Below are 14,859 nucleotides of genomic sequence, written 5' to 3'. Positions count from 1 at the left end.
ATTAATCCAGGTTTACTGCAGATAAGTTGCGAGTTTCCGCAAGTTGAACCAAGTCTCCCAATGTTATATGAAAGGCAACCTTTTGTTTTCTTTCCTAACTAGCCCTACCATCTTGGTAGCAAAACTCTAAAAAAACCTCTCTACTTGTATTTCACAATTCTGTTCTCTTACCATCCAACCAATGTAGTTATGCAATCAACATAACTCTGAACCATAATTGCAGCAAACTCATGCACATGTGTCATAATCTTAGCTAGATGAAACTCCATGCACCAACTATCTACATTAGATGCACCAACTCTGTCTTGTGTTTTCTTAAATTCTACTCCAAATATGCATCCCTTCATCTCAAAGCTTCATCACATTTCATTTTATTCTCCATCTTCAATCCATATATATCATCTTTCCACAGCATCACTTCAACAAAACCTCAACCATTTCCGAAAATGAGGTCCAAGACTAAGTACCCTGTTAACAACAAGTTTCTCCTTGTGATTGGGGTTTTCTTCGCCTTCTTCCTCCTCTTTGTGTTGAGATCCAGCTTCTCCTCCTCGAAGAACATTTCATCTCCGGTAACACAAGCATTACCTAAAGTCTTGGCCACGATATCGGATGCTGATCCCACAAGTTGCTCGCCAACTTGCAGTAAAATCCCACCTTCTGTGGCGAAAGCGCTTGTTCATTACACAACCTCGACGATCACTCCTCAACAAACACTCAAGGAAATATCGGTAACGTCAAGAATTCTTGAGAAAAAGTCTCCCTGCAACTTTCTGGTTTTCGGGTTAGGCCATGATAGTCTTATGTGGAGTACACTTAATTTTGGTGGACGGACGATTTTCTTGGAAGAAGATGAGGCTTGGATCGCGCAAATTAAGCAGAGGTTTCCTACATTAGAGTCGTACCATGTAACGTACGATAGCAAGGTTCATCAAGCAGATGGGCTAATGGAAGTAGGCAAAGGGAATGAGTGTACAGCAATTGGCGAAACTAGGTACTCAATGTGTCAACTTGCCTTGAAAGGCTTGCCTAATGAGGTTTACGATACCAAATGGGACTTGATAATGGTTGATGCGCCAACTGGCTACTACGATGAGGCCCCGGGGAGGATGAGTGCCATATACACAGCAGGAATGATAGCGCGGAACAGGGAAGAAGGAGCCGAGACTGATGTATTTGTGCATGATGTGAACAGAGTGGTAGAAGATAAATTCTCAATGGCATTTCTATGTGAAGGGTATATGAAGAAACAAGAAGGAAGATTGAGGCATTTTAGGATTCCAAGTCACAAAAATGACAGGGACAGGCCTTTTTGCCCTTGACCATTTCTCTGTTTACATTCTTGATCACTCATTTTGCTGTTTGCAGTTGATCTCCACAAATAGGAAAGCTGGTATTCTAAGGGAAGGAGATTCATTTTTTTATGTGAAGAGGGGAAATAAAGGGCTAATTTGTTTACTGTTTCACCAAGACCAGATGTATAGAGATTCAGATATGCAAGAAACAAGAATGGTTGAGGCACTAGTAGCAGCTTCAGTTCAATGTTGTTTTCATTACACACATTATTCATATTTCTCAATAATGAAGTTAGTTGTTTTCATCTTTTTTTCAAGATTTTCGTTTGTCGATATCACCTCTTAATTCACTAAATATTTCACATTCTCTGGAGCATTATGATTGCTTGGAATAGCTCTTCTTTTTTCTTTTTTTTAACAATTTCTATGCCTCACAAATGAGTGTCCATTCTAAATATTTCTCGGGCTGAGCCAGAATTGAACCCGGATGTACCGGAAGTCCGGGACAACAGAGGATAAACCCACCATTGGGCTATGTGATTGTGCTCTTAAGTAACTTATAATGTCAATAAGATGTCGAAGATTTTATGTATTTTTCGCCTTACAAGTCATTCTTACAACCAGAAACTAACTTATCTACAGCAACTCAAATATTGAAAAAAAAGGTGGAGACTGGCGATTGAAGAAGCACCAACTTATCATATTTTGAACCCTGTTTTGACATTAGAAATTTGTGACTGTCCGGCTTTTTTCAACTTTGGTAACTCAAACCCAGACACTGGCATTTAGCAAAAAAAAAAACTCAGACACTGGCTCAGTATCTAGTGTATTTGGCAGGCCACTGCCACCTAATGAACAAAACAGATGTATGGAGATAGTTTCACGCTGACTTGAGATTCCTCTTTGTTTAATTCCTTTGTCGAAATTTGCAGTTGCAACGTTGTTATGCCCCATTTTGGATAATTTATGTCGGAGCAGCTCTTATAATTAAAAGATAGTGCTTAATTGAGAATCTGAAAATAAAATCATAGACCACTAAGTTCTATCTTATGTTAAAAAATCTAAATTTAAATACATGTTTTTTTTATCGTTGTATGTGTTCAAAAGTAATTTCAAAATATAATACATGAATAAAATATTTTTTTCCTGTGAAGTTGTGCTGCAGAACCCTGACTAATACTCAAAATAAGATAAGGATTCTAAAAATTTTATGCCTAATGGTCTAATGTGAAATATGACCCTATAATTACATCCCTTTGCTCTGTGAGAAGGAAGTTTCTTTTTTTTTTTGATAAATTTAAATACTGATATAAGGTTCTTATTTGGAGCCTGACCCAAAATTTTTATTTCGTGCAAAAGGTTGAGAAAATTATTATTTTATTTTAATGTGCATGATGTTCTTATGTTTTGTGTAAAAGTTATGTAAAATTTATTTTGCTTATTTTAGTGACATTGGATAATTAAAGCATATTTTTGTAAGATTCATTTTGTTTCTTACTCACTATTTTTATTATTTTTCATATTTTTAGTGCACATTCAAATTTATTAAAACCGCTTTGCATTTTGATGGCAGAAATTGTTATTTTTATTATTTTTCATATTTTTAGTGCACATTCAAATTTATCAAAACCGCTTTGCATTTTGGCGGAAGAAATTGTTATTTTTATTATTTTTCGTATTTTTAGTGCGCATTCAAATTTATTAAAACCGCTTTGCATTTTGGGGGCAGAAATTGTTTTAGTAGTTCAGTATCGTTTCTTGAAATGGGCAGGGGTTTTAAGATTAGTAGGGGTTGACTAAACAGAAATATATGAAACGGATGGTTAAAGTGATTGAAAAATTTACCAACTCTTATGATTATCACAAACCAAAAGCATCGATCATCCCATGTATATAAACTTGAACCTTGCAATTTGCATGGTGAGGGGAGGGTGGGGGCCTATGAAAAGACATCAAAATGCTTTAAGTTATTAACATGAACACTACCAACAATGACCAAAATCCTGGGGTAGTAATCCCTTAAATTAAACACTTGTATCCAATAAATACTCTAATATACCTCATTTAATCACATCAAGAAAAGAAATCATGCAATGATTACAGCAACAAACATACGTTTCAAAGCGAGAATAGAATCAGAAAGACCAAACACAGATATAGCAAAAAGAATCAACATGGTGTATCCACTAAGACGAAGAGCAACAAGGTTTCTTTGTGTTAGACTCCTGAGCTCCGACAACAAGAGTCTGCCCCTCTTTGATGGTAGTAGCTGCTGGCTCATTTGAGGAAAGTGACTTTTTACTAATTATCCTGTAGATTTCTGCAAGAATTGTCTGGAAAGCCTTTTCAACATTTGTTGCTTCAAGAGCAGAAGTTTCTATAAATGAAAGACCTTCTTTTTCGGCAAAACCTTGTGCGTCCTCAGTGGCAACAGCCCGGAGATGCTTCAGATCAGTCTTATTGCCTATAAGCATGATAACAATGTTGGAATCAGCATGATCCCGAAGTTCCTTTAACCACCTGCTCACATTTTCAAATGTTGTTGGCTTGGTCACATCATACACCAAAAGGGCGCCAAGTGCCCCTCTGTAATAGGCACTGGTAATTGCTCTGTATCGTTCCTGCCCTGCGGTATCCCAGATTTGTGCCTTAACAGTCCTTCCTTCAACCTGAAGGGAAAACATAATCGAACAGAGGTGGGAAAATGTTTCTAAAGAAACATGTCTTGAATCAAACTTTTATTTTCATCGTATAAAAGGAAAGTACTTAGATGCACTCAGAATTTAAAGGAGCAGCAATCAATATTAATATAGGAGCGGCTAGAAGCTAATTACTTGACATTAGTTGATAGACTTCGATATAATTCAGAATGACAAATGCCATATTGAAACTGCTACAAAGAAGGCATGCATCGGACATGGCCTAAGCACAAAAAGAACGAGCAAGCCAAATTATTTGAAACAACTATGCGGGAAATTGACCAATATCAATTTCCCCATATTCGATTTCAGATTACCCAATGTCTCGAGTTATCTATCTCATAACGTTAGGCGAATTGTAAATTCCCTAGTCATAACATGCAATGATTTAGACAAATGGTATCATTATTGCCAGGATATTAGATAATGGAACCTGGTGCAGAACAATACAAATGCAAATGAGAAAAGAGTCCATTACCGAAATAAGTTTCTTCATAAGAAAGTGACAAACTAACCCTCACACATCAAACAGGTCATTACTCGTTGAACCAAACATACACAGAGTATTTTACCTTATAGAGCAAGGTCTAGGGAGGGTTTCTTAATAAAAGTATAGAGGTTATTTTCGCAAAAACCCAGCTTAAACACCATAAAACAGTTACATCACACATTTTTACTTATTACTCACTGTGCAAAACCCCAGCTTAAACACCACAAAAAAGGTATAGCACACATTTTTACTTATTACTCACTGTTCAACCACAATTTATACCTTGCCTTATCAAGGAAAGGAAAAAATAGAAACCAACCTCTTGTTTGTATGACCATATTAAATCAAAGATTTCATCTAGGAGAGATACAACACCCCAAAAAAAAACCTCGGTATATTAAATAAACTGCTGAAAGATAAAATAACTATGGTTTCAATATTAATAGTAAATGACTCCTGCTCTTCCCAACATATACTGGGACCTTGCAGTGTTACAAATAAAATTGCATCAGACAACTGCCTTGGCCTGCCTTTGATTCGTAAAAATTCTTTGTAAAAATAATATTATACTTTCCAGATGCCCCCCGGACCCCCCCCCCCCCCCCCCCCCCCTCTCTCTCCCCCCTACATAATACACTGAATCACATTTTCTAAGATGTGGCGTGTGGCCAGAATTGGTATACAACATTAGCGTGGATGGTCATGGTGTTCAGATGTATGCTAATTTTCTAATAATTTAATGCAAATAACAATAAATAATCAGCAACTGGCAAAATATTAATTCCAAAAATATCAGCAAATAAAAAAACATTAGCAATTAACGTATATATAACCATATCATAGATTTGCTCACCAGTCCTATGAAACATAGTGAATTGCCTAAGTTCACTTGTGTACAGAAGTGCACATAACAAGTTTGCAACTTATAGCAAGTGCAATTGACAAGATTACATATTTAGTACTCCTTCTGTCCCTAATTAATTAATTATCCAGTTTGACTTTTTGGTTGTTAAATTGACTTGAGTTTGACTGAACTTTATTCATAATATAGCAAAAAAAAAATGAAAATCATATCGTTGAAAACTACGTGCATGTTTGGCTAAGCTTGTTTCCGGGGAGCTTCTGACTTTTGTTTGTGTGATAAAATTGTAGGTTAAATTCTGACTAATAAGTTGGAATTTTAGAAGTTGAAAATCACAACTTTTTTCACCGAATTATTTTGATTTTTGAAATTTGACTTCATAAAAATTTATATGTTCACTTGAAACGATAATTTGTGAGATATTATTATTATAATACTAGTCTTAGCCCCTACATCTACCATTTTAATATGTAATTTTCAGTTTTTTATAATAATAGAAGGAGAGGTATCAATCTTTGATCAAAAATTGATCAATTTGACCACTGAAAACTGAAAACTCAAACAAGACAACTAATTAGGGACAGAGTATCAGACTGCTAGTTCCACTTTACGTGGCAAGTTGACCAATGCTTATCAGTTTCATACATAATATTTAAAAAAAAAAATAGCTTTCTTTAATCTTGTTTATCCACATGGGAAGCAATGATATATATTAATTTGTACAGTATTGCATAATCAGATTTTTATAAACCTCATCAACTTATTTTTGGTTCACAAGAAATACCATGATGTATGATGTTCCTAGAATATCCTGATTCCAGATTATAAAATGGTCCCAGTTAATGATAATTTCTGAGGCATTCACAACATTGAAAACACTCGTGGCATATATTTTGTCTACTTATACAAATAAGCAAGCATTGTATAAAGAGGGCTCAATAGTATTAGTTACACCGGGCTCACTCATACTGATTTCATAGTCCAGGTTTAGCGGCACTGAATATGAAATATGCTACAGAGTCATGAAAAGCATGTTAGCAGTATTTCATATATTAGACTGTTATACCAGGATATCGTTCCATCTAATAAAATTTATAAATTTATACAGTCTGAAGGAGTATTTTGCCAAATTAACTTTACGTAACTTTCAGATTACCTAGAATTGAAATAAGAAATAGTAACTGTGTTACGTCATTTTCGGCCGGTACTTCGTAACACAATAATGCTACACCTCAAATATAAAATTACTCCAAAAAATATTATTGAACCAGTAACATAAGAAATTCTTAGGAAACAGCTGAATTTAAGGTCATTGCCACCACTGCAATGTCCAATTTAACAAATACTTGCATACTATATCAATTATTACATGTCCTGAAAAACAAATCGGAAAAAACTACAGCTAATAATAACTATTTCCAGGATACTATCTTAACAAACTGTTACCAAGTTCATTTTAAATGCCAATATATTAGTAAAACATGACGGAATATAAGCACCAAATTTATTCTTAATGTCCCAAGCGACAATAATTTTTTGTTTTGTAGTGGTGACATTTCATCCAATTGTGGTGGTCCTACTGTCATTTACAATCGTGTGTCGTCCATCACATAAATGAAATTAACTTAAGGGGCCGTTTGGAAACATGTATTTCATTTCAAATCATGAATTTTCAAATGATAGGATTTGAGTTGTTATTTCAAATTCTCAGATTTGTACTATTATTTGAATGTCTGGAATTCAAATGAAATCCAAACCCAATTCTCAAACATATTATTTGATCAAAACCAGAATTTCAAATGAAATACAGTTTCCCAAACAAGCCATAAAAGATTTCCACTGAATGCCAAAGCTGACTTGTACTTGGTCATTCATCGTGTAAGATCCTCATAGCAAATTAAGAAACAAATACATTCCATTTATTTCAGCTTTATAAGATCCTCATCAGAAAAAAAACAAACAAATACAATCTGTTTATTCCAGCATTTTATCTGACCAACATATGCTCTCATATACGAATGTGTGTCAAGACTCATATTTGACATCACAGCTTTGGACAAATATACCTAAAACTCATCAAATCAACTTCAATTCACACAGATCTGTACTCTAGACATCATAACATTCCGCAAAAAATCAAGAACATTACATCCATCACAACACATACTTAATTACCAACAATTCAACTGATTCTCAATCACAACAATAACGACAGAAGCAAAAATCAACAATCGTTTCAATCGCAGATCCACAATTGCCACATCAGCACAATCAACACAGAAAACTACAAATTATTCACAACATACAAGTAGAAACAAAAGAGAGAACTGAATATCTGAGAGAGAGAGACCTGGAGAGTGCGTGTAGCGAATTCAACGCCGATAGTGGATTTGGACTCCAAACAGAACTCATTTCTGGTGAATCGAGAGAGAAGATTGGATTTTCCGACGCCGGAATCACCGATCAACACTACTTTGAACAAGTAATCGTACTCTTCGTCAGGTCTTCTAGCCATTTTTTTTTTACTTTCTCTCTCTAGAATTATACTAGCTCGTAGTAGTTTAGTAGTGGGGATTAGTAATTTCTCTCTCTCCTCTGTGTAGGGAATGATGAGAGAGAACAGCGCAAAACAGGAAGATTTGTCTGCACAGATTTTTAGGATATTATTTTTACTTTTAAGTTCTTAAACCTCGTAAAATAATAAAATTACCAGTTATCAGTATTGTTGAATTTATTGTACAAGATTACGAGAATGAGAATGAGAAATATATTCACATTAACTATAAAGTAGTCTGCGAGTATTTTACTACCTTCATTCCAAATTAGATGACCCTATAAATTATAAAGTAGTCCGGGTGTATTTTACTATCTCCATCTCAAATTAGATGATACCGTTGACTTTGGGCACGTAACTTTAGGTGCATTGACTGTCTACTTCCGAATTTTATTTTTTCTTTTATAAATAAAAATTTCATATTTTAATTTTTATTTGCAAAAATAAAATTTTAAAAATAAGTCACGTATCTATGCGGTCAATGAATCTTAAATTATGTGCCCAAAGTCAACGGGGTCTCTAATTTGGGATGGAGGGAGTATATTTTTATTTTCATTAAGTTTTATAAATATTTTAATTTGAATAAGATTTTCAAAAATAATTAGGGTTTTTTCTAAATAATCAGAAGTGTTAAAAGATTTTTAAATCAATATAATTTAGAAAATAACAAGTATTTTAGTTGAACTTTCGCGCAGCGTTGTAAAAACGCATTAAGCGGTTGTCTAGGTGGAATCGGAATTTAAATCGCTTTGATTTGTGTTAAGCGGGTAATTAAATATTTTTTAAAATAAAGATTAAACGGAATAAGCTGTTAAAATTATGTTGAATTGCTAATATCTTATTTTTAATACATTAATATTTTAATTAGATATTAAGTATATATTATTAAGTATACTTACTATAAATTTTAATTCTTATCATATCATAATTTTATTTTTAAATAAATTAATATTATGATTAAATATTTATGTATACGTCATCAATCCGTTTACTAACCTGCTTAAAATTCCATTTAAATACCAACAGAAGGTTCTCCCGTGATTTAAAACATATTTTACATTTTTATAACATTGTTATCGCTTTTTTGGAAACCTACAAATATCAACAAAGTTATTATAGAGAAATCAAGAAAATTTATAAAGAAATCTCGATAAAAGTCGTATTGCAAAATTTACCTCTCGCTACGTATTTTTATATATGATCAAATAATTTATATAACAAATCTTAAGTACCATATCACGAAGTCTTTTATAACAAATTAAAATGTTATATATAAAAATCTCACAGTAATCTTACATAAGTATGTCGAGAAGAAATATATAATAAATTACAAAATTATATCATATATCAAAGAAATAATATATAATAGTCTGATTAGTTACACGCAAAATAAAAATATCGACAAATTAATGAGTTTATAGACAAGGGCTTGTCAACAAGTATAAAATTCTAACTGGTTGATGATGTGGTTGATGATGTTGACAAATCTTCTTAATACCAACAATACTTAACAAATTTTTAGATGAATGTAAAGATAATTTCATAGGGCATTAATATTGTAATGTTTGCACTAGAATAAATTTATTTTTTTGTGATAGGAGAAGTGTCAAGCCTACGATTACAGCGAGAATACACATGAGATGGACGACTAACAAAGAAAATTAGAAGACAAATGGAGTAAAAGATATGATGATCCAATATGCAAGTTGTGAAATTAGTGAAATAACAAAAATTTTATGTGCATTCTGTTAAACTATTTTGGGTAACTTCTATCTTGAATGCGTGTTATATTATAAAGTCAAATTCACACATTCTTATGGTGAAATTTTAACATCATAATTCATTAAAGAAATTTCTATGAAAACTCCATAAGAGTAGGTCAAGAAATTGATTTAGACTATCATGTATCTCGACATAAATCTGACTCAAAAATATGATACTTGTCTCATATTTATTTTGAAAATGGTCCATGTAACATCTGGGATTATCCGTGTAATTATTTGAATGATTAATGAATATTATATGAATTTTATATGAATTTCTGTGAATTAATTGGTTCCTGTACTATTAATTTAGTTATGTATTTCTGATTAAATTTGAGGAATATCAATTTTTATATGTTCAGTACAAAATATAGTTTATTTAGATATTTTCATATCAATTTATGTATTGTCCGATGATTTTATATTGGATTTACGGATTTAATTATGTATATTTTAATTAATTATTAATTATTTTGATTTCTTCGAAAACCGTCAACCTACAACGGTACCGAGATTTTACTTCCCGAAAATTTCAACAAAATTCACCTTTAGCTTAATTTGAACATTCCGGACATTTTTCATGTTTTGACTTTTTCGATCCGGAGTACGGTTTGTTCCGGAGCCGGTCCGGCGGAGTTTTTCGGTATTAGATAATTATCTAGTTGTCTCGATAAACGTGAAATACAATATTTTATATTCATCCTTATCTTGTCATAATGACAGTGGGACCCGCGTACTGATGACGGATTAAAAAGCCCTGTTTTGATGATTATCTCGAAAACCGGTACCGATTGGACCCGTTTTATTAGTATAAAGCTATTAAACAGTGTATTTTCATGCCATATATGATCAAAAGGGGTATTAATTATTCGTAAGTATAAATATACTTATCTGTACTTTATTTTATTACGAAAATCATAAAACCAGTTAAAACCGAGAAATTCCCGAGAGAGTTCTTCGTGTTCTTGAGATTCAAACGAGGATTTGGACGCGTTATCGGACTCGGATTTTGGCGTTCAAGGGCTCAAATTGAAGGTTTTAACAAGTAGAATCATAATCTAGCATCAAAATCAGTGCAGCAACATCAGGTGGGTGTGGATTTTGAGTTTTAAATTCGAAATAAATAGGCTTAAATTAGGGCTTTTTGATTTTGAAGTTGTTTGTGTGATTTGATGATTGTATGTTGTAGATAATCTTCTCCTGATCATTTTGGTATATCATATGCTTGATTTGGAGTTCAATAACATAGTTAATTTTAGGTTTAAAGTTCGAAATTGAAAATTAGGGTTCTAAATCGCGATGAAGGTTTTCAATTGAAATTTGGGGCTTTTTAATCTAGGAGGTAGAAGGGGAATTGGATGATACCAGCATGTTTGTTGTGACCCCAGGAACCTGTACATACCTTCAGATCTTAGCTGAGGTTCGTGAATCGAACGAATCGATTCAAAGAAAACTCGCCGGCGACGGCGAGTTTCTTCGATCGATTACGGTCGATTCCGGCCGTTTCTGGTGAAGTGGATTGTATGGATGAGTTGGGGAGGCTTAGTACTCCATATCTGCACCGTTTGGAGGCCGTTGGTGGCCGGAATCACCACCTCCGGCGAAGCCAGGGGCGGCGGCTGCAAAATTGCAGTTTGGCCCCTGGACTTTTGGAGGTGGTGAAGTTGTGGGATTTAACTTTCTGGTTTTACAAATCAAACCCTGAAGTTTCCAAACGTTACAATTCAAACCCTGGACTTTTAAAAAGTTTTAAAAATGATTTTTGATTTAAATTTAATTTCGAAAATCGTTTATTTTAATTTCAAAAATTGTTTTTAAATATTCATTAATTCAAAAATAAATCTGATTTAATTTATTAATTAATTTTAATTAGTAATTAATTATTATAATTAGTCAATTAATTTAATTATTAATTGATTAATTGTTTTAATTAATTATTAATTTATTTTAATTGATTTATTAATTAGATTTAATTATTTTAAATATTTTTAAATGATTTTAAAATTCCGAAAAATAGTTTCGAGCTTTAAAATATTATTTTAAAATATGATTGAAGCTCGTTAATTGATTCCAAATGAGTTCGGACTTGATTTCGGGTATTCAAAATTGATTATTTATTTATAAAATGATTCTTTGACCCGTTTTAATTCCGAAAAATGTTTAAAAATTCATAATAAATACCAGAAAAATCCGTTTGACTTCAAACTTCTTTTGAAAAATATATTTTATTAAATATTTTATGTGATATGTGCTATATGCTATCTGATTGACATGTTATGTGTCTACGTGATGGATATAACATTGTTTTTGACATATCTTTTGATCCGTAAATCGGATTTGGGTGAAACGAAGGGTAGATAGAAGCTCGTTTTGAATATAAGATGATGAGAATAATATGAGATCACATATTGATAATTAGTTGTGATGATTAGCAGAGAAGCGAGGCGTAATAAAGGGGGAAACGCAAGTGAATATAGAATAGTATATCGAGCAGGAGCGATTGAAATTTGAAATCGTCAGTATAAGGCAAGTTTCCTTGATACTTTCCTTCAATTATATAGATATGATCCTTGATGTGATTGCTTGGTGAGCTTTCTAATTCACTTCTGACATTGATCGAGCCATATTATGAATTGTTTGACTCATTGATTCTTGAACCATCAACCAGATTCCTTAACTACCACTTGAACTATTCATTCATTGATACTTGAACCCTTAATTGGATTCTTTGATACCTATTTTGAAACCTTATTCAATTGTAAACCTTCAAACTTTGAGATTTTTGAATAAATACCATATAAACCCCATTCCAATGTTTTGGCACACCCTTGATATCTCAACAAATTGACTGGAAGTCAATTCTATCTGGAATACCATACACCTTACAATTTTTATTCCTTTTTAGTAACCTAATTTCTTGGATTTGACACCACCCTTTTTCATGTGAATCCTTCAATAAAACCAGAATCCTTCTTTCATACAAACCATGACTATTGTTTCATTTGAAATCCAGATATGCCACATCTGATCCTTTGACTCATGGAATTATTTTTGATCCTTATGCCAGAATATCTTTAAAGATGCTTATGAATTGAATTCTGTTCTATTTCAAAGTTTAATTATGTTCTTAATGATTCTGTTTATTGCATTACATTGTTATTCATCCTGATTCATAATAGAATTGGATAGTTTTTCTTAAATGGACCAAATGAATGGTCGGACCAGATGAGTGGTCGCTTTAGGCCAATGTGTGCCTTGGATCCAGTAAACGAGCATGGCGGGGCCTGCTCGGGGTTAGTGTCTGACTGATCAGCAGCCTAACCTTTGGTTTTTAAAAATAAAATTTAATATCCAATTCTAATTGAAAAATCTAAAAAGAAACTTTGATATTGAAATTGATTCTCTTAAATGCTGAGTTCCATCATCTTTTGATAAATGTTTAAATGGATATTGTTATACTTGCTGAGCTTGTTAGCTCACTCTTGCGAAATTCTATGTTCTTTCCAGTGAAAGCAGAGAAGGTTGGTAGCGATGACCCTCAGGCTAGTGGTAAGGCCAGGATTCCAGGTTGAGAGACGGAGGGAGTTATCATCAGCACTTGGCTTGTTATATACGTACTAGTTTGAGTAATGAGACACCAATGACGTGTAAGCTTGTAAGAATAAATTTATATTTTGGGATTTGGGTTTGTAATAACTAAAGTTATGTTGTGGCTTGTTTTATACTTTAACCTGTTGCGATCCATGGACAGTTAAGGGTCACTGCACATATTATATTATTAATTACAGGTTTATGTTATGGTGTGGACCCCAAACTTCTGACCCGGGTTTGGAGGGCGCCACAGGTTGGTATCAGAGCGACAGGTTTAAGTTAATGAAACAAGCCTAGATTGTTAGGTTGGGTAGAAGTTTAAGATTAGAAATGAGTGATAGGTAGATAGAACGTTGAGAGGTTGAGAATTACTCGTAATAGATTTAGGATTGATGTTGGTAGTGGATGCAGATTCTCATACGTGTTTGTTCATGTTGATTCTCAGATTATCAGGCATGTCAGGCCCCAGTACCCCGGTTCATTCTGATCATTCAGAGTCGACAGTTGAGGGATTTCCACCCCGTCCAGGAGTTGTACCTATATCTCCACCCAGGGCACTTACACCCCCACCTGTAGCTGGACCTTCACGTCCACCTGGATACCCTCACAGTGGACAGACCCCTATTGCAGCTATACCACTTAGGGCTATACCCTCACCTGCACCTGAGATGCCCCCACCTGCTCCCATTGTACGACCTCCTATCCGTGGACCCCCACCAGAGCATGAGTCTTCAGGATTTTCAGGTGTCGGACCCTCTTATCCGCATTCCCCTCTTTCAGTACCCTATCACTATTATCAGGCACTTCTGATGCAGAGAGAGGAGCTATTGGGTCAGATTAGTGAGTTGACACAGGCGATGGGGGAGTTAGACCCTAGCAGGGCAGAGCGACAGCTGAGAGAGGAGATACGTGCTTTTAGGACAGAGGCAGTAGAGAGGTTATGTGGGATCACCGCACCACTTGGTACCCCTGGAGATATTATAGACTGGGCTCGTTGGGTCTTGGAGCGGCTGGACGTTATCGGAGGACCAGACTTTCCCTAGGTCTGGAGTGTATCAGATGTTGGAAATGATCAGTACTATAGTGAGTAGTGTGTATGATGCAGCATAGTGAGTAGTGTATCAGGTCAGCAGATTTTGACATGTACATATAGACTAGCGGAGCTGGCCAGATGATGTGTATGTGGTTATGATCATCAGCAGATTTTGACATGTATATAGACTAGCTGAGTTGACTGGATAGCCTTGTTGTTGCTGTTGTGTACTTTACTTTTGATAAAGCGCTTGACGCTTGTATCCTTAGCACTGACTTATATATATCAGCATCTTTTACTTTACAGTCTTGTCCTTTACTTTATCGCACCTGTTCTACTTTACTTTACTTTACTTTCAGTACCGATCATAAACTCTTGTGATAATATTGCAACCTTTCTTTTATTGTTTTACATTCTGTAAAGAAGCATGCAATTTATTTAGTTAAACAATCTCAAAATGTTTTCAAAAATATATAAATCTGTTTTCTTAAAAACCTTTTAAAAAAAGAGAATTTGATTTAAAACGACTAAGTAAATTGTTTCTTCTTTACAGAATGCCTCCAACAAGACAT

The 14,859-nt window shown here is 34.0% G+C and overlaps 3 protein-coding genes across 4 annotated transcripts; 2 read left to right on the top strand and 1 right to left on the bottom strand.

The window, feature by feature from the left end:
* Positions 1-369: 369 nt before the first annotated feature.
* On the top strand, positions 370-1,600 carry LOC108194016 (glucuronoxylan 4-O-methyltransferase 1). Its single transcript, XM_017360908.2, has one exon. The coding sequence runs from the start codon at positions 447-449 to the stop codon at positions 1,320-1,322; it is 876 nt and encodes a 291-aa protein (XP_017216397.1). The 5' UTR covers positions 370-446; the 3' UTR covers positions 1,323-1,600.
* A 1,687-nt stretch (positions 1,601-3,287) lies between these two features.
* Positions 3,288-8,003, bottom strand: LOC108204879 (ras-related protein RABA2a). The gene is made up of 2 exons (XM_017374535.2): positions 7,697-8,003; positions 3,288-3,964 (listed from the first exon to the last, which is right to left on the bottom strand). Exons 1-2 carry the CDS (start codon positions 7,859-7,861, stop codon positions 3,482-3,484), a joined length of 648 nt encoding a protein of 215 aa, XP_017230024.1. The 5' UTR covers positions 7,862-8,003; the 3' UTR covers positions 3,288-3,481.
* A 2,563-nt stretch (positions 8,004-10,566) lies between these two features.
* Positions 10,567-14,409, top strand: LOC108219864 (protein PAF1 homolog). 2 transcript variants are annotated; one of them, XM_064088166.1, is made up of 2 exons: positions 10,567-10,751; positions 13,171-14,409. In XM_064088166.1, the coding sequence occupies exon 2, from the start codon at positions 13,647-13,649 to the stop codon at positions 14,295-14,297; it is 651 nt and encodes a 216-aa protein (XP_063944236.1). In that variant the 5' UTR covers positions 10,567-10,751; positions 13,171-13,646; the 3' UTR covers positions 14,298-14,409. The 2 variants fall into 2 exon arrangements, with proteins under 2 accessions (XP_063944236.1, XP_063944234.1); XM_064088164.1 differs by lacking the exon at positions 10,567-10,751 and adding an exon at positions 12,103-12,189.
* The last annotated feature ends 450 nt before the right edge of the window (positions 14,410-14,859 follow it).

Source organism: Daucus carota, chromosome 1 (genome assembly GCF_001625215.2).
Source record: "Daucus carota subsp. sativus chromosome 1, DH1 v3.0, whole genome shotgun sequence".
Lineage (NCBI taxonomy): Eukaryota > Viridiplantae > Streptophyta > Magnoliopsida > Apiales > Apiaceae > Daucus > Daucus carota.
Note: the sequence above shows the minus strand (reverse complement) of the source record. Positions and strands in the feature narration are given on the sequence as shown.